We start from the raw sequence: 27362 nt of genomic DNA, 5'->3' as shown, positions 1-27362 counted from the left end.
ATGTTCTCACTCATTGGTGGGAGCTAAAAAAACAAACAAATTAATTCACCCACATACACCCCCAAAAATACCGAGGGGGGTGGGGAAGAAGATATAACAACTATACTTTTATGAAGTTGTTACAACAAGCAAACGGAAAGGACATTCTTGGGGGGGAGGGGAGAAAGGGAGGAGGGAGGGAGGTGTCAGTGATGGGCCATAATAATCATATACAGTGTATATTGACAAAATAAAAATTTAACGAAAAAAAAAATTTAAAAAAAATAAATAAATGGAATAAATCATGGGAAAAAAATCCATATGTTCATGCTCTTAAGACTTTGATCTTTGCTGAAAAATCGAACAAATAAATTAGACCATGATGTTCAGATGCAGCTTATTTTTGTAAAGATAACATAGTAAGGAAATCAAAAGATGTTGTGCTAGATTAATCATTCACTAATTTGGTGACCTTAGTCAAACAACAAGTTTTTAATCAATGAAATGAAGACAATAATACTGGACTGACAACAGCAATGAGTTAAAGGGCACAAAAGTCTTTGAGAAATTGGAAAACGGGATAAATAGGACACCAAGTTCAAACAGCCTTCCCATCTTAAGAGTTACCTTCAATTTCAGTATAGACTAACATTTTGAGGCTCAAATCTTCAAAGGTGGAGAGGCACTCAGGGATATAAGACCCTTAATGCACTGTTAGTGGGAATAAAAATGGGTGCACCCATTCTAGAGAGCAATCTGAAAGGATTTAGTCAAATTAAGTACATATATACTTTAGGATTAAACAATTCTAGTCCTGGGTATATATGCCAGAGAAATTTTCACGAAGATCCACAGGGGGGGCACATGCAAGGATGTGCATCACGACATTTGGTGGTATAGGGAGCGACCTGAGAGACCGAGCCCAGGGTGTGGAGGACTAGTGGGTAGGTGTTGGGTTGGGTCACAGACCCTTCAAACCCTTCTGTGCAGACTGGGTCACAGACCCCTCATATGCAGGCTGAGTCATGGACCCCTCATATGCAGGTCACGAGCTAGGTCATTGGAAAAAGATCCTGGAAGCTGTTGGCAAGGCTGACATGCTTTATTTGGACATGAGCTCAGCCCCCAGTCTCCTAGTGGATCAGAGCTATTGTTCTTTATACTAGAGTCAGATAACCAAGGAACACATGGGCACACACGTGCAATTAACATATTTACAATAACATGCTGAGTTATGCTCAGCCGGATATGGGGTAAGGGATCCTGACCAGTCTGTCTCCATTTTCCTCACAGTAGGTGAAATGTGATAAGAGTCCCCCCCCCCCTGCAGCTGTGACAAAACAATCCACTAGACACCTACAGAGCAAGGTGTAAAGAGCTTTAAGAACAGTGCTGAGCAAAGAAAAAAAAAAAAAGAAATACCATTTACGTTTATTAAATATACATCCAGACAAAACAATGCATTTCTTCAAAGCATATATAAGCAAAAGATACATTAAACATAAGAATGTGTGCCTACAGCAGGGGAGGAAAAAAGAAATTGTTATAAACAATAACCAACCATCAACCAACAAGTATATACAGGAGGGGTACTCGCCCAAACTTATGAGCTGCCATGAGCTGGGAAGTGTGATCAATTCAACCTTTTACACCCGAGGTCTGAAAATGAATGAATGAATGAATGGACATATGATTGAGTAAATGGTATCGTCCTAAAAGCAAATTACCTGGATTTGAATTCAGGCTTTACTTACTATTTGTTAACTATTTGGAGGAGCTTGATCTCACAAACACAAAAGATAAATAACAATATTAACTACCCCATGGGCTCATTGTGAAGGTTAAATTAAACTTATGTAAAGCACTTGGTGTGGTGCCTGGCACATCACAAGAGCACAGTGAATGCTAGAGATCATGATTAAGAATCTAAAGTGATGCTTCACACAACTGAGCAGGTTGATGGAGAAGCAGATTTTGTGTGGGGGAGGAGAGATGAGCAGTCAGGTTGACTGAAGCTCCTTTGTTGATCTAACACCAGTGGAGGTGACGATGAGAACTTTCTATTTACAGTTTCCAATTGATGGCTAATAATGGAACATCCTATAACAGCTGTTGAGAATAAAGGAGCCCAGTTACTCTTCTGTAGGCAACTCTCCTTGCTGTGCCCTGGAGAGGGTGATTGGGGTGATTAAGCAGTGGTCTGAGGGAGCTGTGGCTCAGAGCTGGCTCCATGAGGAAGGTGGGTTGTATGCAAAGTGTAAGTAAAGCGGGTTTTCCTAAGACTGCTTTGCTACTAGAAGTTCACAGTCCAGAACTGCTGTGGATTCTTCCTTATTGTTTGTTGTCCTAGACTTCTCAGATGAGCAGAAAAAGGAAACCACTTAGAGGAGGCTAGGACAGACTGCTGGGGATAACAACTGGGAAACAAACTAAACACAGCCAATCGGGTGAGCATCAGGTGTACCTCTGGTGGGCTCCCAGGATTGTCATCACAGTGTAGGTTTGCTCTATGATCTCTGCTGCTCCCAAGAATATGGGTACAAACTGGCAGAAGTAGCCTTCACAAGAACCATGTGGCAATGGGCAGAGAGACAGTGATATTAGAGATGCTCCAGCAACACTATCTTCACTGAGGTGTCAGTGGTACACATTCTGCTCCAGCAGCACAGAACTCCAACAGAACAGAAAAGTAGTGTATGTTATGTTTGTGACATACTAACTTTTTCAACTTTTTTAAGATCTCCCCAATGGACCCCTGAATATTAGCGTCCCCTGAAAACAGGCAGGGACTCATTCTTAAAAAGTTGTTGGTCTTTTTATTTTAACATGTAAAAGAGTGAAGCAAAAGAGGAATAAAACATGTTCCAGTCAGTAACGTATGCATTAGATAAAACTAGTGTTGAGAAACAGTCACAGCCATTCTTCTATTTACCAATGATTTTTCTTTATTTGACCACTGAATATAGGGGCACATTAGTATTGCTGTCAGCTTAATAGAAGGCATTAAAGGCTTGGACAGTGGTGCAAGAAGCTGTAGATAAATCTCTCCTATGCTGGGCATTAGTAGGGTAATGTGGTGCTATATGCCTGCAGCAAACTTTCTTTAGCTCTTCTGCTGCACTGCAGTTCATAAAGGGAGCACTCATTTTGAAAAAAAGTAAAAGTTAAATCTAGCAAGTGGTTAGCACCAGCACTCCAAAAACCTCAGCAGACTGTGTTTTCAGCTTCTGTTCCAACATCACTGCTGCAAAATAAGAGAAAACAGTAGTCAGGTTGATGGAGATGAATATATTCAGAAAAAAATACATCAGAAAATTATACATTAGTATTTAGGCATAGCATTTCATATAAAAAATTATTTAGAGTAGGAAAAATGTGTTTGTTTTTATTCCCTCAGTAGCTGCTTTCTTGTTGCATGATTAATGGCATAATAAAGACACACAGCTGTACCTTCACATCAGACTCTGGTTCCTTGAGAGCTCAGCAGAGCAGTTCTGGCAAAAGGGGTCATGATGGCTTTGAGGGGCAGCGCTGCCATATCCCATCCGTAACCCCTGACTCCCTCAATTACTTGTCTGCTATTTTACCATTCCTTTATCATGTCTGGATCATTCCCTAAAATTCAACATCTAAAACAAGTAGGTAAAGTGAATAGGGATTGGATTAAGTCCCAGCTTTTGCAAAATGGAACATTACAAAAGACAGAGACAGCAAAGAACCTCTCGCTTTTTCTTCATATACTGATTCACTTGGCTTTACAATGTCGCTTTGTGGTAGGCGAGTGATTCCAATAATTTCTTTATCCATTCAATCTCTGTGTGTTCTTATTTGATAGGGTAAGACTGTCTGGAACAGATAAGATAAACTTAACTGAGTGGAGACAAGTATTAGCAACTGTGAAGGCAGATTACACAAAAGAAAGTACTAAAGAAAGCATTGTAGTTGAGGCAAGAAGAGAAAATGAGTTCTAAAATATTACTCTGATAGGAAAATGTGATGGAGTGACACCAATGGAAATGAATTTTTTATTTTCAGATGCCAACTGATGACCAAAAATGGAACATTCAAAATGTCTGGTGGAGAATAAAGGAGGTCAGTTGCTTTTCTGTAGGCAACTCTCTCTTTGCCCTGGGCCAGATCCTGGAGTGAAGAAGCAGCGGTCTGAGACAGCTGCGGTTTACAGCTGACTGTAGGGGGAACACAGACTATGTGCAAGGAGGGAGTATTAACAGAAAGAAAATGTGAGTATAGCATGGTCAAGTAGCTGAATAGGATTGTGAAACAGACACATTCTGTATCACTTAGGGGAAACTGAATTTGTTAGACTAGAAGGGAGAGATAAAGAAAAAGCACTAAGACAAGAGGATAGCTTCAATACTGCACTGATTTGTTCTGGCCATAAAAATCAACAGTCATGAAATAAGGAGTGAGATGAAGCTTTCATCATCTGGGATCCTCTGAAGCTTTAGATCCTCTTAGCTTTTAGAATGAAGGTAGGAGGGCCGAGCCCGTGGCGCACTCGGGAGAGTGCGGCGCTGGGAGCGCAGCGACGCTCCCGCCGCAGGTTTGGATCCTATATAGGAATGGCCAGTGCACTCACTGGCTGAGTGCAGTGTGGGCGACACCACACCAAGGGTTGTGATCCCCTTACCGGTCATGAAAAAGACAAAAAAAAAAAAAAAATGAAGGTAGGAAATGACTAAATTACATCTCCTCCATTATTTTTCTAACAAATATGAAAACTACTATTAATTTGACTTTTCCACAAGTACAAACATTTAGTAGTCAATACTACAAGAGATTTAAAGAATTCATCATCATTTAATTAAAATTTACTAAGCACTATGTATTTTATATGGAAAGCACTTTATATAAATTAGTACAGATCTTCACCATAACCCCTTGATCCCATTTTACAGAAAATGAAATTGAGGCTCAAAAAGATTAAATATCACATCCAAGTCTGCAATGCTCCAAATTAAACCCCAGTGTTTTCTATTTGTTATTATTATTGGTATAGTTGTTATTTAGTTTGTCCTAGTCATACTAAAACATACATTAAGTCTTTACTTGTAAGATGGTAAACTCTCTGTCACCAGTAGACTTTAAACAGAACATATGCAAAGACACATCTTGTAGTCAGGGTTATAACATTAAATAAAATATTGGACCAAATGTCTTCTAAGTTTTCTTCCAAATAGAAAATTTTATAATTTGACAAATAATTAAATGAGATTGAAGAGGAATAGGTAGTTTATCCTCTGACCCAGGCTGGCAAACTCAGCCCTATTTCTCACCTCTTCCTGAGCCCACTGGCAGAAGTCCTGTTTAGCACCACAATTCAGCAGCTGGTTAGAAATGATGTACTATGCTATGACAGGCAAAGCCATCATTATGGACATTCTGTGAAGTTTTTACTTTCTTTTGCCAATCTCAACATAGGTAAAGAGCCAAATAACTTGGGGAAAATGAAGATGAATATTTTTAAAAGATGATCATTAAATTAATTAATTAACTAAGTAAGCAACCCTTATTTTCAGGCTGGCATCCTGGCAGTTAATTCTCGGTCTTTTATCATATTACCAATTAAACAGCATGCTTCTTTTGGCTAAGAAAATATAAATAAGAAAGAGCTTAAGTCACCTTGAAAATCATAATTTATGAAGGGAGTCAAATTCCACAATTTGTTTTGTTTAGAGTTAACATCAGGTAATAAGTGATATAGTCTGGTGAAACTTTAAGCAAATGTTACAGAGAGCAGCTTTTTGTTTTTTGTTTTTTGGGTTTTTTTCTGGCCAGTACATGGATCAAACTCTGGACCTTGGTGTTATCAGCACCACACTCTGATCAACTGAGCTAACCAACCAACTTGTTTACTTCTGTTTTCGTTTTTGTTTTTTTTCCGGTGTCTGGATGGTATGGGGATCTGAACCCCTGACCTTGGTATTACCAGCACCACGCTGGTAACCAAGTGAGCTAACCAGTCAGCCCCAGAAAGCATTTCAAAAAAAAAAAAAAAATGTGCTGTGTAAATTGGTTTTTCACTCCCTTTTAGTGCAAAAGCAAATACGCATACTCTTTCCTGCCATAGGAAAGCAAAATGATCTATATACATATTTTTGTAAATATGAAACCAGACTTTATGTAATCAGAACAAAAGACCATTTTTAGAAAATTTATAATATTAAATATCACATATTCACTTTTTCTGAAAATTTTAAATGTATTTTATACATTCATGTAACTATTAACTTTGGTATAAGACACAAGATCTGGTATTGGAATTTATTATCCATAAGACAGAAGCTATAAGATGTTCGGTAATTAAAATTCTGTAAAGGTAGCATGATAGATACAGAGTGCAGGTAAAATGGACTCTAGAAAGCACAACATGGAATCTGGGGTTAAAACCATCTGATATCTGGATGACCCAAATTCCAAATAGTTATTAATCCTGGTCTTATTTTTTGTTTGTTTCTGTCACCTGAAAAGCCAAAAATGATCTTCCCAAGCTACCAAATGGAGTAGATGCAAGTCCTTCCAGTTTCTGACTTCTCAGCTTTATAATGACTTGCTACGATACAAAACCCAACTCCAATCTGTTGATATGACTTGGAAGGAGAGATCCCAAAATGGTCAAACCACCATCTTTCCTATAACAGATTTAACTGAATTCCTAAAAGAGAAAAATAAATGAAACCTGTTTTGTATTGGCTACTCCAAAGTCAGACCTTTTCAGATTTCAGTTATGGTGCTTGACAAACAAGTGTAAGGACAAAGGGAAATTTAAAATAAGAGGCTCAACTCTTTCTGTCGAATATAAGGAAAGAGGTTTCCCTCCCCCTCCTTTTTCTTAGAGCATTTACTTTAGAAAACTTATCATTGTTGGTTCATTCTCCTCTCCTTGAATTGTACATGAATTCTCTTGAAAACCAGTTGGGCCTTTTGTCAGGCCCAGGAAAGTCTTTCTCAAGGACTTGAGAACCATTTCCTTTGAATATAAACATCCAAAGAAGATAGCGTCCCTATCTCCTACTTTCCAGGCAGGGTGCGACCCTAACTTTAGATGACACCTGGCCCCAAATTGTAAAACTACCTCCTTTCCCAAAGATATGAGAAATTTGTTTTGTGTGTGTGTGTGAAAAGACAGACTCAGATGATCACCCCAATTACCAGGTGAATATAAGATAAACTATGTATAATAAATGGTGCTGTCAATTCCTCTGACTTGAGGACAAATTAAATTATTGTTTATCTTGAGAACATATACTTACTCATATATAATGGGTTGTATCCACTTGATTATATATGAAAGGTGAAATTTCTTCCAGTCTTTTCAATCTCTCAGCTAATTGCCTGTGATGCACATCACATTCTGGTTTGATGCTTATTCGATAATAAGAGTACTTTCTTTGTCCACTACCTTTGTGAAGATAACTTCTGAGTTGACAGAAATATATATATTTATTAATTCTATTTCCCCAACACAGGCTGGGGGCTTACAACACGGGAAAGTCATTTTTATGACTGCCAAATCTGGGGGTAAAAATGCTCTTCCCTTTATTATTTCCTTGCCCAACTGAATGCCTGTGCAAGATGACTATCCATTCAAGTGCCTGTAGTAGGTGTCTTTATTTTTATAAGACAAATTTGCCCTTGCCTCTAGCCAGTTGTCTATCAAAGCATATGAATCTTCTTTTAATCAGCAGGTAATAATATTCAGATTCCAAGTTCTTACCAGAGATTACAATCTTGAATTCTCAGCAATCCAAGACTTATTATCAAACTTGGTTTTAAGAAAATTTTGGGAAATTGCCTGAAGGAAATAGAGTGGGCCTATTCCTCTTGATAATTTTATTTTTACCCTTGACTCAAACCATAAAGCGAGGATGGCTTCCATGGACAAGTCATTTATTTTCTCTTTTCTGCATCTCATTCAGAGAATAAAGACAGAGGAATGGGATGCTTGTCTCATAAGATTAGAACCTTAGACATTAATGGAGGTTCTAAAATTCAAAATAAAATGAAACAGAGAGCTTACACACTACCAAAATAGTAATTCATTCATAGTTACCTTGTTATCAGAATTATTATCTTGCCAATCCTTAAATGTTTATCAAAGTTTTGCAAAAAGAAGGAATAAAACAGAAGATTTGCATAGTATGTGTTTTATGGGCATCTAGTGAATGATTAGCTCTCAAGTTGTGTTAAGAACAAATGGATCTGAAAGGTCAGAATCAAATGCATCTAATCATGTTTCTGGAAATCAATTGACACAAGTTGAAAATAAAATAGTCATAGGGTTACATTAATAGGTGATGGAAAGAGAGGCAGGTCTGATTATATCTCATTCCCCAGTATGACTTTCACAATTAAGCCTGTAGAAAGACAAGTGGGTTGTAGAGTGGTTGTGGAGCAAAGAATTGCTGAATTCACAAGACATCATAAATACAGTCAGGAATAATTGTTGCTACTGGAGTATAATTTTCTAAGTAACTCAACACAGAAATCATTTCTCTCAGGCAGAGAGTATGTTCTCCCTGAATGGTGTTAAATATTCACTTACTTGGAGATTACCACACTAGTGTGAACAGTTGAAATCTATGAAAGTGACCTTCTTTGAAAATTGATAAGTCAGATAACACAATGCTCAAATAGATTATTAAGGGATCTCAACTGCTTCTATAAGGGTTCATCAGTGGCCAAGTATTTTTTAAGTGCCACATAAAGTACAAATAAAACATTGTTTGAGAGGACTTCCAGGAAGATGGCAGACTAGAGGTGCCCATGGTGCATTCCTCCCACAAAGATTGAAATGGGCCCACTACCACTGTCATCACAGTTGCTGGAGCCATTGTCTGGTCCCAAAACCATCACCCATTGCAGAACACCTCCCAACAGGGCAGCATTCCTACAGGTGGCCCATCACCACAGCTGTGGAGTCTGCAGACATGAGGGAGATGTCTGCCACCACTGCAGCCACTGTTGCTGCCATGAGTTAATCCTGCTGCCACCACAGGCACTGCAGATGTGAGGGAGGCACTAGCAGGCACCAGTGTTACTGCTGCCCCCATGAGGTAACCCCATTGTTGCAAAGGACACTGCAAATGCGAGGGAGGTAGTTGCAGCCACTGGTGCCGCTACCACCCCCACAAGCTAACCCTGCTGTTGCTGCAGCCACTGGCACTGCTGTCTCCCTAAAAAGGTAACCCCACTGCTGCTGTGAACACCACAGATGAAAGGGAGGCAGTTGAAGCTGCTGGTGCTGCTGCTGTTCCCACAAGTTAACCCCACTTTCACTGCAGACATTGCAGATATGAGGAAAGCAGTTGCAGCCACTGGTAACACTGTTGCCCCACAAGGTAACCCTGTTGCTGCTAATCCCACAAGGTAACTCAGTTGCCACTGCAAACACCACAAAAGTAAGGGAGGCACTTGCAGCCACCAACACTGATGCTACCTCCATAATGTAACCCCACTGCCACCAAGGACACCATAGCTTTGTGGGACACCACTGTGGACACTATAGCCAAGCAGGTGGCTGCTAAAACCACCACTGCTGCAGACACCACCACCAGTAGAGCCACCAGGCAGCCACCATTGTCATGCAAGCAGCTGCCTCATCTGGAGCTACCTCTGCCATGCAGAAAGCCTGCCAAAACCAACTCCAGAACCACCACCACCACAAGAGTAGCCTGCTACCACAGCAGCAGCCACAGCAGTCACTGCCACTGTGGAGACTGTCATCCACTTAATTCCATTGAAACAAGGAGGGCCAAGAGCGGATTCCAGAGAAGAAGAGTAATACAAGAAGCAACTGCTCTACCAGATGACCAGAAATCAACATAGAGATACTAGAAATATGAAAAACAAGAAAATATGAGTCCACCAAAAGAATAAAATAACTCACAAGTAACAGAACCCATAGAACAGAAAACTCTTGAAATGACTAAAAAGGAATCCTGAATAAAAATCTTAAGGAAACTCAATGATATACAAAAAGACTCAGATGACACAACCAACTGAGAAAAACTATCCAGCATATGAAGAAGGAAATTTACAAAGAGATTGACACTTTAAAAAAGAATAGGGCAGAACTCATGGAACTGAAGGAGTCATTTAATGAAATAAAAATCACAACTGAGAGCTTAAGCAACAGGTTAGAGCAAGCAGAAGAAAGAATTTCTGATCTTGAAGATAGTCTCTTTGAAATAATTCAAGTGGACAAAAAGGAAAAAGAAAAGAATTTTTAAAAATAAAGAAAATCTAAGAGAGATAGCAGATACCTTAAGTGCACAAACATCCAAATCATGGGTATTCCTGGAGGGGAAGAGAAAGGAAAAGGCATTGAGAACATATTCAATGAAATAATAGTGAAAATTTTCTCAGGTATAGGGAGAGACATGGACCTTCAAATTCAGGAGGCTTAAAAATCCCCAAACAGATTCAATCCAAAGAGGTCCTCTCTGGAGCACATTAAACTCAATCTGGCAAAACTCAAAGAGAGAATCCTAAAAACAGCAAGAGAAAAGCATCAAGTCACCTATAAAGGGGTCCACATCAGATTAACAGCAGACTTCTGAACAGAAACTCTACATGATTGAAGAGAATAGGATGATATATTCATAATACCAAAGAAAAAACTGCCAGCCAAGAATATGACATCAAGCAAGGCTATCCTTCAGAAATGAAGGAGAAATAGTGTATTTCCCAGATAATCAAAAACTACGAGAGTTCACCATCACACAACCTGCCCTACAGGATATCCTCAAAGGAGTTCTACTTCTGGAATGCAAAAATGATAATCACTACCGTGAATACAAAAGAAACAGCAAAACCAACTGCAGAGGGAAAAAAGCAAATGAGAAAGAGAAATTCTATCTCACACCTCAAAAAAATAAAAAATAAAAATAAAATGAACACTAAAAACAAATGATAAAATGGAAAGAAAGAAAGAAAAGATATTTAAAACATCTAAATGAAAATCAATTAAATGCCAGAAGTAAGACAATACCTTTCAGTAAGAACCATAAATGTAGATGGATTAAGTCCCCCAATCAAAAGACAAATATTGGCTGATTGGATTTAAAAGCTAGACCCTAATATATGCTGTCTACAAGAGACTCACCTCACTTGTAAAGATACACACAAAGAGTGAAGGGATGGAAAAGTTATACCGTGCAAATGGAAACCAAAAATGAACAAGAGTAGCTATTCTTATATCAGATAAAATAGACTTAAAACCAAAAACTATAAGAAAAGACAGAGAAGACCACTATATGATAACAAATGAATCTATCCAGCAAGAAGGCATAACAATTATAAATATATATGCACCCATCATTGGTGAAACCAGATATATGCAGTAAACACTATTAGACCTAAGGAAAGAGATGGACCCAAATATAATAATAGGTGCGGACCAGAACTCCCCTCCCTCAGCACTGGACACATCATCTAGGCAACAACTCAGAAGAGAAACACAGGATTTAAACCAAACTTTAGACTAATTGGACTTGACAGATACCTACAGAACATATCATCCAACAACCACAGAATATTCATTCTTCTCATCTGCACATGGATCATTCTCCAGGATAGACCACATGTTACGTCACAAATCAAGTCTCAACAAATTTTTAAAAGTTGAAATCATTTCAAGCATCTTCTCAGACCACAATGGATTAAAACTAGAAATTAATGACAAGTGAAACTCTGCACACTATACAAACACATGGAAATTAAACATGTTCCTGAATGACATTGGGTCTAAGAAGAAATTACATAGGAAATCCAAAAAAAATTCTCAAAATTAATGAAAATAGAGACACATCATCCTAAAACCTGTCGGATGCAACAAAAGCAGTACTAAGAAGGAAGTTTATTGTGATAAATGCTTACATCAAAAGAATAGGAAGATTTCAAATAAACAACTTACTGCTATACCTCAAAGAACTAGAAAAACAAGAACAACCCAATCCCCAAATTAGTAGACAGAAGGAAATAACACCAGAGCAGAACTAAATGAAATAGAAATCCAAGAAATTATACAAAAAAATCAATGAAACAAAAAGTTGGGCTTTTTTGCGAAGATAAACAGAATAGACAGACCATTAGCTACGCTAACTAAAAAAAGAAGACAGAAGTCCCAAATAAACAAAATTAGAAATGAAAAATGAGATATTACAACAAATACCAGAGAAATACAAAGAATCATTAAAGACTATTACAGACAAGTATACATCAACAAATTTGAAAACCTGGAGGAAATGGACAAATTGTTGAACACATAAGAATAACCAACACTGAACCAAGAAGAAGTAGAAAACCAGAACAGATCAACAACAAGCAATGAGATGAAGCACTAATCAGCAGCATCCCAACAACAAAAGACCTGAGACCAGATGGCCTTACTGTTGAATTCTACCAAACTTTTCAAGAAGAATAAACACTAACTCTATTCAAACTATTCCAAAATATTGAAACAGAAGGCCACTCTCCCAAACTCATTCTATGAGGCCAGGATCATCCTGATACCAAAACCAGACAAAGATACAACAAAAAAAAGAAAACTATAGGCCAATATCTTTGCTTAACATAAACACAAAAATCCTCAATAAAATATTAGCAAATAGAATACAAAAACACATCAAAAAATGTATATACCATGATCAAGTGGGATTCATCTCAGGGATACAAGGATAATTCAACATATGCAAGTCAATAAATGTGATACACCTCACCAATAAAGTCAAGGACAAAAATCATATGTTCATCTAAACAGATGCAGAAAAAGAATTTGACAAAATTCAACATCCCTTCATCATAGAGACTCCCAGGAAATTAGGTAAAGAAGGACAGTATCTCAACATAATAAAGGCCATATACAAAACCCTCACTTCCAATAATGGAAATGGGAAAGTGGAAAGCTAAATGGGGGAAAGTGCAAAGCTTTTTCCTTAAGAATGGGAACAAGACAAGGATGCACACTCTCACCACTCCTATTGAATATAGTAATAGAAGTACTAGCCAGAGCATTCAGGCAAGAGAAAGAAATAAGGGGCATCCAGATTAGAAGAGATGAAGTCAAATTGTCCCTGTTTGCGGATGACATGATCCTATATGTAGAAAAATCTAAGTACTCTACCTAAAAACTCTTAGAGCTGATAAATGATCTCAGTAATTTTGCAAGATATAAAATCAACATGCAAAAATCAGTAGCATTTTCATACACCAACAACAAAATAGCAGAAAAAGAAATCTAACCCACTTACAATACTCACCAAAAAAAAAAAAACTAGGAATAGGTTTAACAAGAAGGTGAAAAATTTCTACAATGGGAACTACAAATCACTGTTGAAAGTAATTAAAGAGGACACAAAAAGATGGAAAGACATTTTATGTTCCTAGACTGGAATAATTAATGTTGTGAAAATGTCTATACTACCCAAAGCCATCTACAGATTCAATGTCATCCCCATTAAAATACCAATGATTCTTCACATACATAGAAAACAGTCCTAATATTCATATGGAACAGTAAAAGACCCCAAAGAGCCAAAGCAATCCCAAGCAAAAAAGCTAAAGCCAGAGGTATAACACTACCTGACTTCAAATTATACTACAAAGCTATTGTAACCCAAACAACATGGTACTAGCATACAAACAGACACTTGGACCAATGGAACAGAATAGAGAACCCAGACACCAGCCCTTAGACTTACAGCCAACTGATCTTCAACAAGCACACCAAGAACATAAATTGGGAAAAGGACAGCCTCTTCAATAAATGGTGCTGGGAAAACTGGGTAACCATCTATAGAAGAATGAAACTAGACTCTTACCTCTCACCATGTCCCAAAATCAACTAAAAGTGGATTAATGACTTAAATATAAGACCTGAAACTATAAAATTCCTAAAAGAAAACATAGGAGAAACACTTCAGGAAGTAGGACTGGGCAAAGATTTTATGAATATAACCCCAAAAGCACAAGCAACAGAAGGAAATATAACAAACTAAACAGCTTCTGCACAGCAAAAGAAACTATTAGCAGAGCAAAAAGACAACCTACAGAATGGGAGGAAATATTTGCAAACTATGTATCTGACAAAGGATTAATATCCAGAATCTACATGGAACTCAAACAAGTTAACATTAAAAAAACAAATAACCCAATTTAAAAATGGGCAAAAGAGTTAAGTAGGCATTTCTCAAAGGAAGATACACGAATGGCCAATAGGTTCGTGAAAAAATGCTCACCATAAGTAATCCTTAGGTAAATGCAAATCAAACCACATTGAGATAGCATCTCAGTCCAACTAAACTGGCTGTTATCCAAAAGACAGAATAACAAATGCTTGTGAAGATGCAGAGTAAAGAGAAATCTCCTACACTGTTGGTGGGGCTGTAAATTGGTGCAGCCATTATGAAAAATGGCATGGAGGTTCCTCAAACAACTGCAGATAGAACTGACATATGATCCAGCAGTTCCTCAGCTATCGGGTATATACCCAAAGGAATGGAAACCATCATGTCAAAGGGACATCTGAAGCCCCATGTTTATCATAGCTCTATTTACAATAGCCAAGAGTTGAAACTAATCAAAATGCCCATTGTCAGATGATTGGATAAAGAAAAGGTGGCATATATACACAATGGAATAGTACTCTACCATACAAAAGAATGAAATACTGCTATTCACAGCAACATGGATAACCTTAGAGAAAATCGTGTTAAGTGAAATAAGCTAGGCACAGAAAGAGAAAAAATGCACATCCTCACTCATAAGTGGGAGCTAAAAAAATAAATGAATGAATAAAAAAGAAAGAAAGATACAACAATCACAGTAATACCTTGAACTTTTGAAAGGAGAGATAGAACTGAGGTTTCCAGAGATGGGAAAGGGGAAGGGGAGGGAGGTAAGGCAAGAACTGGTAAAGGGACACAAAAAAATATTATATTGTATAATCTTGATATACTAATTATCCTGATTTGAGCATCATATATCGCCCACAGGTATTGATATTTAAGTCTGTACCAGACAGATATGTACAATCAACTGTGTTACAATAAAAAGTAAAGAAAAGAAAACCACTGTTTGAAATACACTAAATCCCCAGACTCAGCTTATACCAAATGCTATACCAGCCCCAACCTAAGCAGTTCCCAAACTTCGTGTGGAATCAAGGGAAACAAAAATATAATATTACATTTTAGTGAGATTATTACAGTGAATCTCAACAAAGAACAGATCTCTCAAAATTAACATACTACAACTTAAAGCACTTGATATTCCTTTATGCCATTGGACAAGAATATGTAACTCAAATTTTTAGCAATTGTGAATGCATTCATTGAAACAAAAATTTTTGTGATAATTCTGCTTTTACTTTCCATTTTTTGTTTTCAAGATTGAATATCTGATTTGATTGGCTTTCCCAGATTGCCAATGAAGAAATATAATTTGAAGATCTCCACTCTTGGCGCACATTCAAATCGACTGGTGAGATTTTAAAACATACCAATGCTTCTGCCCAGTTCCAGAGATTCTTAATTTAATTCGCCTAAAGGGGAGTCCTGCCACTGGTGCTTTTTAAAAGACATCCCAACTGATCCTAATGTTTAGCTAGAGTTGAGAATTACTGAGCTAGATAAGCAGAATTGTTCTTTTGAGGCAGTTCCTTTTCAATGAACTTTAGAAATCATGTGAGTTATAAATATAGTGTGGGTGTCAAATCAGATAAATCTGAGATCTGTTTATATTTTAATGAATTAGTAAGTTAATTTTAAAAAATGGTATCTATAAATAGAATGATTGGATTCAAGGAATGAAAGTCTGGTAGCAAGCAAGACAGACTACTATTTTTAGGAAAAGAAAGAAAAACCACAGCAGAAGTTCTGGGATCCAATTAAGGGCTCTTCCATAATTCTTTATTTGCACTGGGTTTAACATTGGAATGATTTAGTCCTTCAGGCCATATAGTCATAAGATCAGAATTGCTTTACAAAAATATTTTTCTTGGTTGACATTTTATAGGTAAATAAATAACAAAGGATTTATGGGAAATATATGGGTCAATATTACAGCCCGACCACATATCTTAATGAGTTGTAAAAAGCTGTTAAATTGCTTCAAAATGTGCCAATATTATTAAGAAGTAAAGTACAACATTGGAATTTTAAATCGGCCTTTTGCTTAATTATTTAAATTCCTTTTAATACTAACAGTTACTGTCTCTCACAAATGTTAAACTGTAGTTTCTTTAATGATACTTTTCATATATTCCAAATATGAGTCAAAATTATTTTTTGGCAAACTTATCCACTAGCCTAATTTTAAGTTTTGTATCCAGGATTGTGATAATTGTTGTTAAAAAAATGCAAATACTACATATACTCTTTTCTCTTTGTCAACACAGTCTTTCACATTACCTAACATTCAGAAGTTCTCAATTCAGCACTTATTATCTAGCTCGATGCATTTGTTATTTAAATAACCAACCGATTTTCTCTTATTATATTGAAACACTCTTATTGTGTAGATATAGCCTCTGTGAACTTGAACCAAAATTATTGTGTTTGGAAGAGAGACAATATTTGATTGTTATTTTTTTATATTCACCTGAAATTTGAAGGATTTATTTAACTGCTCCTCTATTTTGGGGCATGTATCTTTGTAAAATTTTTTCACTATTATCACACTGAAAGGGCTAACACATTTGAGAAAGAGTTAATATCCTTAATATATAAAGGGAGTTTACTATTCAATAAAAATTACCATACCAGTAGATAAATGTATAACATAATACAAAAACAAAATAGATAAAAATAAAGAAAAAAATTAACAGAAAGAATAGGCAAATTAATATAAAAATGACAAGTATTTTAAAATATAATTTAAAAGGGAGATGGCATAGATAGAAATTTAGATAAAGATAGAGAATTTAGTTAAAGATTTTTATTCTAATCAAAGATCTTAATTTAGATAAATTTGGATACTGGATAGAATATACTAGAGTTCTTAAGAGCACAGGCTTCAGGTAGTCAGATCTGGATTCAATTCTTGATTGTGCAGACACTTCCCAGCTATTTGACTTTAGGCAACAGACTGATTTCCCTCAGCCTCAGTTTTCTCACTTGTGAAATGGGAATAATAATAGTACTTAACTTAGAACATTTTGTAAAGATTAAGTAAGATAATGTTCATAACACTGTTTCTAACAAACAGTAAGCTCTCAATTTATTGGAACTATAATAATTCCCAATGTTGCCAAGAGTGCATGGAGCAAGATATCATAACACACTCCTGATAGGATGAATTGCTATAGTTTTTCAGGACTTTATATATGATTTGACTATATATATGTCAAAATTCTCCCATACGTCCATACTCAAAGAACCAATAATCCTGTTTTTAGTATATTATCTAAAAAAATTAGAGATGTGGTCAAGGATATACATGCACACCTATTCATAACACACTTTTATAATTTAATGACTAATGTTATAGCAGAAAGCCACATTGATCTTGTATAATAGAGGTTTTAAGATTTGCAGAAATAAGGATGTCAGTTTATAAAAAGTGGATAATATGTCCTAAATTGTTAAAAATATGCCTTGGAAAAGAAAATTCAGTTTTCATTTTGAATTTAATAAAATTCAAAATAATTCAATAATAATTCCTACTTCTCTTTTGTATCATGCTTGTTTTTCTTAACTTGAACGTGGCATACTTAAGCATACTTCATTTGTGAGAGTAACTAAAATTAATGTGTGAGCTCATCCACTCCCTTCTTAAAGACAAGTTCTTTAAAAAACACTTTTTTCCTCACATTTTCCACTTTATGGGAGGAGATGTAGAAGAAGAAAACATAGTTCAATTATTCTTGCTCTTTATGAACACACAATTAAACCACAGAGAGAATATTTCTTTGCAGAATTTTTGTTGTCTTCATGGCATAGCATTTAGAAAAAATAAGGTTTTTTTAAAATTTGTTTTTGTCAGCTCAAAACATGAAAATAGATAAACACATTTGCAGGAAACATAGAGGCTACAGTTGAGCTGGTATGAGTTTGCCCATATGCTACATGTCACATACAAAATTCACTTGGTGTAGGTTCAGTGAGCAAAGCAGACATCCTCCTGTGAACTTAAACTGAGGTACCATGAGATACTGGGACCTCTGATCCCCAAAACACACCCTATGTGTTATGGGACATCCATCAATCCTCTAGAGAAAGAAGGCAACAGTGGTTTCACATATGAACCCAAAAAGAAAATCACGAAGACGGACACTCAGGATAGAAGGAGTTGGTTTGTGGTCAAGGTGTTACACACACGTACCACTTTCTAGTACCAGCTTCCACACTGAGAGAAGCAAAAATTTACTTTTTTAACTATCATATGCTTCTGAGCAATGCAGAGTGAACCACTTAGTCACAATTCTTTAAAAGAAAAAATCATGATTTTGTTAACATTTTTAAAGATAGGATTGGTTTATTTCTACAACCAAACATTATATGAAAATAGATAACTAGATCACCAATTGTATCTCACATTTACCTCTTTGGAATCAAGAGTTTCATGTTCAGGAATAGCCACCATTGGATGACTCAGCTTCACAGAAAAGATGCCAGGATGTGATCAGGAGTAGAAGTGAGGAGAAATAAATGTTTAAATTTCATTTAAATAGACAGTTAGACAATGACATATGTATATTATTGCAGGTAATAGTAGATTCTACCCAGTGTAAACATTAACATTCGATTGACATTAAAAACCAAAGGAAGATATTTTGGTAGATGGTGAGTACTTTGAGCATAAGACCATGTCTTATTCATTTTTGTGTCACACAAACTCTAGTGGTGCTTAGTATAAAGCATAGACTGTCATTAATTATTTATTGAACAAATGAATTGTCAAAACACACTGATAGATTTCACAGATAGGAAATGAAGTTAAATTTATGTTTCAGTCCTCACACATAGGCCTCTAATTGAAAAGCTGCAAAGCAAAAGCTAATCATGACCTACAGTAAATGTAGATGATTCTATAGATAGAAAATACTAGGAATGTAAAATATTGTGCATTATTGTAAATATTAATAATCTCAATAGACAGGGACCTCACAAGCATTGCAATCCCACCACATAATGTTATTATAATGTAATTTACAACATAGTGACAGTTTAACAGACGGGAGGTTTCTTTCTTATGAGAGAATTTTTATTATTACATGGGTCTTCTGAGCACTACACATACACTTAAGCCTATTAAGACAGAAGACAGACAGACTGAGAGACACACACAAAGAGAGGGGGAGAGCAATTATTTGGAATGAAACCTGTTTACCCCTTTTTGGTATTCACTATCTCTCTTCACTCCGACTTAAGGGTAACCACAAGACCCAGTTTGCTAGAAACATTCCTTATTTTTGCTATTGCTCTGGGCAAAGCAGGGCTATGGAAATGATTGGAATGCTTTCACTCTCAACAGGGTCCTGCTTTGGGCAATAAATCAATAAACAGTGACTAGCACCTAATTCTCCAGAGCAATTTAGAGGAAGCCAGCAATTTAGCATTGGCCCCAGGAGGACTTCAATTTCTGGCTGTTTGGGAGACCACAGAGGTCCCTGTCTGACATTTCCTCAGGCTTCCCTCTGTTCCAGCAGACTTTCCAGAATGGAGTCTGCTTTTACTTAAAGTTACAGTCTCACTAAATCCTAACCCTTACACTCTGTTCCCACCCATAAAACCTTCTGGGTATCATAGCATCAGGACTCCTAGTTTCCCAAGACCATTGCTTTAAATAGAAGTGTGATCTGGCCCTAAGGCCAACTAGGCATCAGATCTAAATAGCATTCCAGAGAGCAGCTGAAAGCATCTACTTTCTCCTGTCTCCTGAGATTCTAAGCATGGCTTAGAATCAGACCCTATGTACCACTTCAAGCTTCGAACCCAAGTAATTGGTCCTGGAGACAGCAGTCTTTAATATACCTAGGCTAAGTGGTACAGTATTTATATGAATCATCAGAGTTTCTACAATGTCAAGTTTCCACTCTCCTAATCTCCTAAGACAGAAAAAAAGAATTATCCTGAAAATTTTAAATGTTGATAATACCCAAATAAAATATTCAAATGAAACTGGAAAAACAATTGAGTCATTATGTGATATTGATTTTTACATTCCATTCATTCTTTCCAATATAGGTATTAATTAATTTAAATCCATTTCATTTTAATCTTGAATTTCAAAAACCATGTGTTGATTATCTTAACCAATGAAGGAGAACAAAAATTACTTATTAATTAGTAATTAGTAATTAGAGCCTTATTAATTAGTAATCTCCAAATCATTTATACTTGGCTTTGGAATGCTTTCTTCTATTTATGGTCTATTATCACAGTAGGTTTGCCTTTTTATTATCCTTAAGCTGGCTGAAAATGTGATATTAATATCTTATAAAGGTTTATGTATTTAGTGACAGTAATTTACTATGTACTCACATAATAATCCTTTACAAGTATTTGTTCATTTAGTTTTCACAACAACCTGGCAAGGTGAGCACTGATATTACCCTATTTTACATATGAGAAAACTAAAGCACCAAGAGGTAAAATAATTTATGCAAGGTAAAAAACTAGCAAAGAGAGGAGCCATAATTGAAATCTGGGATGACAGTTCCCAGAGACTGCTCTCCAAGCATGTGCGAGGTTGTCATATGCCCCTGGGAAGATACGTGCGAGAAGGGAGAGGGGAAGACAGGCAGAGAGAGGAAGTGAGTGGGGTGTGTCATTTAACAAAGGGAAAAGCCACATACTAAAGTCAAGAGTGTCCTATTCAGAGGCCAGAAGCAGTTCAGTGGTGGCTTGTGTAGCTATGAAAGGCGATGCAGGTGATACAGTAAACTGGAACTTGTACATCAGATGAGGAGTCTGAGCTTTATTCTCTTGGGCAGTGAGAAGTCTTTGAAGTCCTTTAAGCAAGAAAGGAGCATATGTGATCAGATTTTCATTTCCAAAAAGTCACTGTGGCTAATGTGCAAACTATGGATGGGGCGGGGGGGGGCAGAAGTAATCCATGAGAGAGAGAGAGGGAAAGAAGGAAGGAGAACATTTAAATAAAAATATTGCGTCAGAGAACAGAATAAACTCAAATTTTTCTGGGTGATTCTAGCCCTCCTACTCTCTAGGATGAATGAAGAAGCAGCAGGTAGACACATTTATTTTTTCTGGATTAGGGATGAAACATTGGGAAACATAGGAGAGAAATAATGTTGAATGCTGAAATCTCTGCCAAATAGAGATTTTGTAATGCATGAGGACCACCGATGTCAAGAGAGGGCAATAAAACATAGCATGAAAATCCTGCTACAATCAGAATGTAAACAATGAAACTAAAACATTAAAATAACCTCTGCATAGGTGAATGGCTTGCTCTCCAGAGAACAGGTGAACACTGAAGGACAGAGAGTCATCCAGCCCTGTTTACTTGGTGGTCAGTGTTCTGAAAAACATATTATTATTTTGCCGCAAATAAAAAAAATAACTAAAAACTCATTAATTTTATCATCAGAGCATTATTCATCATAGAAGGATGAATGAAATTGAAAGCTCAGGTGAGAGGAGACAAAACATGCTATTATCCTGGATGGAAAATCCAGTCCTAGATATCCTATAACAGATTAACCAGACCTTTGCACACTCACCACTTTTGGATAATCAACAGGTGGTGTTTGAATGAAAGGTTCAGTTGATTTTTATTACACCCTTGATCACAGCTGCCACCAAACTAATATAAAGCCTTGTGAAGTGTTTGTTATCAGTGTGAGGCTTTCTTATAAATGCCGTTGCTTCTCCAGAGATTTTATGAACTTATCTAACAAAGAAAAAGAGATAAAATCCCCTCAAACCAACCAGAAAAATGAGAACCCAACAGCTAGAAAAAAAAATAAAGTGTGGTGATATCAGTTAATTAAGTTTTTAACATGCATAAGAAATGGGATTTAAAGCTCTAGTTTTTATGAAACAGTTCTCTCTTCTGTGATTATGAAGTAGGTTTGGACCGCCATAAATTATAGAGCTGAAAATGTGTTTCAGAAAGTTATAACATTTAAAAATCACCAAGGGTGCTATACATTCCATTCAGATTTCAATTCTTTGGGATTGGTTTTTTGTTCAAATATATCCTCTTGTAAACCTTTTTAACGACATGAGTTTTCAGTAATCTGTATCTTTACTTTTCTCTCTCCACTTAGATTTGTGAAATACTCAAGGTAGAGTATTACCTTCTTAAGAATACCTCTCAAAAGTAGACAGGACAAATTATTGTAGCAATAAGTATATATAGAACTGTTTTGTAAGTATGATGTTGTCATTAAGAAACCTTAAGTCATTGGAAGTCAAGGATCATGTGTTATTCATCTTTAGGTTTTCTGGACCAGGCACTGTGCCCACCCAGCACAGAGTAGATATTAAAACAGTATTAAATGAATAAATTAATGAAAGGAAGAATGAGTAAATGGTTAGAACAAAGAAAGAGGATTTTCTAACTTGCAAAATTAAAGGGTTCTGAATTAGTAAAGAATTAGAAGGGGTTTACTGCATTGCTAAAGATATCTTCACTTGTATGAGACTTTGCAAACTAGAGACCTAGAACTATTACACAAGTGAGTTCTGTGTGATCTTCATAATTATTTTGCTTTAGAAAAAACTGTATTTAGCTGTTTAGTTGTCAGTGTTTAAGTCCACAGATTCCATGTGTGCATTTGTATTTCTGGTTTCTCTTGAACTGTTCAAGGTCTTGCAACACTAGGCTTGCTATCATCTAGGTCTAGATAGCAGCCTGCGCGTTTTAGATGAAGCTAAAGGTCTTCGTGTCAACACATCCCCACCATTCTTATTATGAGGAGGCCAAAGGCCAGAGGTCGCCTATTATCATGCTTATACATACACATCTGGCTTGTTTCACTCATTTTGAAGATCTGCCTGGCTAAACAAAGCATTAGAGTTTTTAATCCTGGATTTACAACAAATTGCAGTGCAAAGGAAGCACCCAGGAAATCTTACAAATTTCTGATTCTGACACAGTAGGTGTGGAGAGAGGCCTGAGATTCTGAAATCTAATAGCTCTCAGCTGATGCTACCACAGATTGAATAGTGAAGCCATAACCAATATCTTTGTATAAACTGATAACACTGACATATTTCAAATATTTATCTATTCACAATTGAAATTAACTACACTCAAAACATTCCAATCAAATAAGTTGTACCACAAGGTGTATAATTAAACAATTTACCACAGATTTGTTTATTAAGTATCTGCTAATGGGTAGGCACTTTGCTAGATGCTAGGAATAAAACAGTGAACAGTACTGTTTCTTCCTTGAGGACAACAGCCTAGTCAGAGACACAGATATTAATTTATATAATAAGGAATATATAAATACAAACACAAAATAATGCATTAAGAAATAAAAGTACTGAGTGCCTTGCGGGTTCATAGCAGATAAATCTGACCTAATCTAAGTGGATGAAGGAATATTTTCCCAAGAGGCTGAAATCCAAAGGAGAAGTTACCTAATAGGGACAAGGGGTATGGAGTTAGTCCCTAAGAATTACTCACAATTACGCTGACTAGAAGATAGGGAGAAAATGCAGAGTGGATGGGCAAAATGAGTGAGCAAGAGAGAATGTCGGGAACCGAGGCCAGAGAACTACTGTGCAGGTATATGCATGTGTCTACTCTGCTCAGATTCAAAGGAGTAAGCCCTTGAGAATGCTCATTAAATGAATAAACACTGTTAAATATGAGTTTGTCTCATTTTCCAAAAAGACTGCAAGCTGCTTGAGGATAGAGTTCTTCATATCCTAGAAGTTGTGTGCCAAACAGTAATTAATTGATGTTATTGCTCACAATTCTATGCCTTGGAACAAAACATGGGCAGTGCTCTGAATTTTTCTTTAATGAGGCCAGTTCATGATATGTGCTGTGGAGGAGAAAGCTGTTTTCAATAACAGCCAGAAATGTGCCATTCCTACTAAAAAGACAATTGGCTATGTCTTAAATCTTTAACCTGCATTAGCCCAATTATTAAAAATATATTACAAGAAAACATCAGTAGCTTAAATATTTATTTTTAGAATTTAAAGTACAGCATCTATTTTGGGGGATACCTAAGGGTTTACAAATGTGTCTATCCCACTAACTCCCTATGTGTCCTGGCTAAAATCACTTTGTGCCTGGGCCTCAGTTTCCTCATCCTTAAAATCTGTGCCCCAACTAGATGAGTTCCAGTTCCCCTTCTAGTTGGATAAATTCATTGATTCTGTGATGCTTAAGCAAAAATTATTGATCGATAAATGATTCTGTCTCAAAAAAAAGTTTTTCTTTTTTGGAATCTTTTACATCGAGCCACAGCTGAGGTAAGGTTTTGCCTGTGGGTTCGGTAAAAATAAATTCAGAGAATCTTGCCGGAGATCCTTAATATCAGATTCTAGTTCTACCACTTATTCTTTCCATGAACTTCTATAAATTCAGATAGCTTCACAACATTGCTTTGTGTATTCCCTAAGTATTATAATATGCTCAGTTGATAATATATGTTAATTGATACATGTTAGTTGATACATGTGTTAATTATTTTATAAGCCCACAGGACACTCACTGTTGAGTGCTCATCATTAATATCATTCTATTGAAGTCTAAATTTTAAGAATACCAGTAAAAAACAAAAAATATTCTGCTCCGATATTTGTAACAGAACTTCTGTGATATGGTTATAAACTCCCACATTATACTGTTTTTATTCTTCGCCTTTCCTCTTCTATCCCAGAAGGCAGAGATTTAGGACATGTTTGTTAAAATTCCTTCCTTCAAAGACCACTTTCTGAAGGACAGCCTAATGGAGCTTTATGTTTTCTGTTTTTTGTCTGTCTGCTATATGTTCAGCCTGTTTGAAAACAAATACCACATCCTTTTATTTATTCACATTTTTCATCTAGAGTTGTTTCTTTCTCAACTACAAAACCATTTGCCTAGGGAAATAAACTATACCATTCACTTTTTTCAGTACACAGCTTCCAGATTGTAATGAAAATGGAGCAAAATCTATATTCCAATACCATTTTAGGATTCAAAATAAGTTCCAGAAACTGAAATTGGAATTGACATGGAAACATATTTGTTTTTCTTAAGGTCTATCCTTTAAGAGCACAATTAGTTGCTTAGTACTACAGGTAAAACATCATTTTCAATTGTTTTTAATATCATACTAGTCTAGTATAATCATAAACCAAATGTTTCCTTCTTCATGAAAGATAATGTTGGTGGATATTTTTCTACATTCTTTATCTTCGATAACGGGGGTATTAGCCATTTTATTCCAATATGACATACAACAGAAAATAAATGGCTCTATATTAAGACTCTCAACTTTATTAATACTTTTCGTTCCTACTTCTGCCTTATTCTGATCCCAGCTCTTACCAATTTGCAGCCAGTTACCTACAAGTTACTGGAAACCTATCCCAGAGCCCACGAATGTATCATCAGCTGTCAACTGATGTATCAGAGGATTTGGAAGAGTATTTAAGAGGAGGAATAGATATGACTGGGATGGGATCAAGCCATGTCCCCCCACACACACACACACCTCGATACCCTTACCAGACCTCACTCTGCTGTCTCCTAACACTGAACCCCCAGCAGCATCATTGGGATGGGGGGGCTGTTGAGGAGGGAGAGGGTACATGAGTGGTTAGCAGGCAGATGAGCTGAGGACTGTATGTCTACAGGTAACTGCAGAGTGCCTCCTGCATGGTGCCTACTGGCCCCATCTTCCTGACCTTGGGCCACATTCCTCCATCCCCACATCTCTCCATGCATTGTTTCAAGCTATATTTCAAAATTATGTAAGTTCTTCCTACCACTTTTACCATCTCCTTTATACACCTTTGAACAGTCACACAGTCTTTCCCAGTCCTTTCCTTTCCCCTCTACTCTTTGCTCTAACCATATGGTCCTGCCAGGCACTGAAACTTCTTGGTCTTAGATTATGGCCATTCCTGAGGGATCTGAAGGAGTCTAAGATCTCCCTTACGTAGAATCTGTCTTCTTTTACTTCCAGCTATGTTCTTGCTAGAACCACAAACTAACAGCTATAGTAGTTCTTTATTCAAACTTCAAATCATAAAATAGGTGGGGTATTTACTGATTGCTAAGAAACCCACAGAAAAAATACTATACTATCAGTAGGTCTCAGCCATTCCAAAGGGTGAGATCTTTTGAAAATTAGGATAAGAAGGTTCATAATACTACTAAATTTGTCTAACATATCACCTAGAATTTTATGAACAGTTGAAATGTCATTCAATGGTGGTGTCATAAAATATATACTCAGTCATGAGGCATAAGGCCTCAGAATATTTGCCAAATAAAGACCTGCCTTAAAAACTTCCTTGGATGAAAAACTTAAATAAGAAAAGAAATATAGGAGGATTCTGCAAGAAATAAAAGAAGGAAGATAATAAAACAACCTCATTAAGTGATCTGTTGACATAAAAACAAAACAAAACAAAAAATAAAAACAAAAGTGAAAGACCATGGAAAAGAAAGAAACTCTAACCATAACATGCCAGAAATAAACCTCTAGAATTGGACAGTATCAATATGGTGGGAGGTGATGGAAGGGGGCTGAATGGACTTGCTTTACCAGAAGTTACAGACAATGGTAGAGTTACGTGACATGAATATGGACCCTGAGTTAAGAACAATCATAACAACAAAACAGATTTAAGTTTAAAGCAGTAAATTAAAACCACATCTCTCCAATGGAAAACTGAAAAGACGAGATAAGGAATAACAGTCATGGAAAATGTAAACTACTATGGCAGAATTAAGGTCATGTAATGAGATAATTTCATATATTAAAAGAAATCTCTCAAGATAAAAAAAAACTGAAGATCAGAAAACAGGAGGGTACTTCAAAAAGTTCATGGAAAGATTTGTATTATCTTTTAATTCTATTTTTCCACTAACTTTTTGAAGTACCCTCATATACTAGTAAAAAAAAAAATCAATGAACAAGAAGATAAGACCATCATAAACGTATATTCCTAAAAATATAGCATCAAAATATTAACATTTTTCAATGTTTGACTTCAATTATTTGAGATCAAGAAGTGGTCTTACACTTTATTTGAATGTCTTCATTGAGCTAAGAAAGTATTCAACATCCCATGGTAGCTAAGTAAATATTTTTATAAAACCTGAGCAAGGGCCCAACCCAACAGTCATATCTTTTTTCCCAGAAGGGGTTTCTATTTTATTCACAGAACATATGAAACATGCGGCTCATATGAAGGGAAATTGGCATCATT

The 27362-nt window shown here is 36.3% G+C and overlaps 1 protein-coding gene across 1 annotated transcript in view; it reads right to left on the bottom strand.

The window, feature by feature from the left end:
* Positions 1 to 2901: 2901 nt before the first annotated feature.
* The window catches only part of MLIP (muscular LMNA-interacting protein), a 67130-nt gene continuing 42669 nt past the window's right edge, over positions 2902 to 27362 (bottom strand). The window contains exons 3-4 of the mRNA XM_008567292.1: positions 18544 to 18597; positions 2902 to 3223 (exon numbers count right to left, since the gene is read on the bottom strand). Of these exons, the coding sequence (XP_008565514.1) occupies positions 3218 to 3223; positions 18544 to 18597 (60 nt within the window). The 3' untranslated portion in view covers positions 2902 to 3217. The remainder of the gene's footprint in view (positions 3224 to 18543; positions 18598 to 27362) is intronic.

Source organism: Galeopterus variegatus, unplaced genomic scaffold (assembly GCF_000696425.1).
Source record: "Galeopterus variegatus unplaced genomic scaffold, G_variegatus-3.0.2 Scaffold308, whole genome shotgun sequence".
Taxonomy (NCBI): domain Eukaryota; kingdom Metazoa; phylum Chordata; class Mammalia; order Dermoptera; family Cynocephalidae; genus Galeopterus; species Galeopterus variegatus.
The sequence above is the reverse complement of the archived record's forward strand: the minus strand, read 5'-3'. Positions and strand labels throughout refer to the sequence as shown.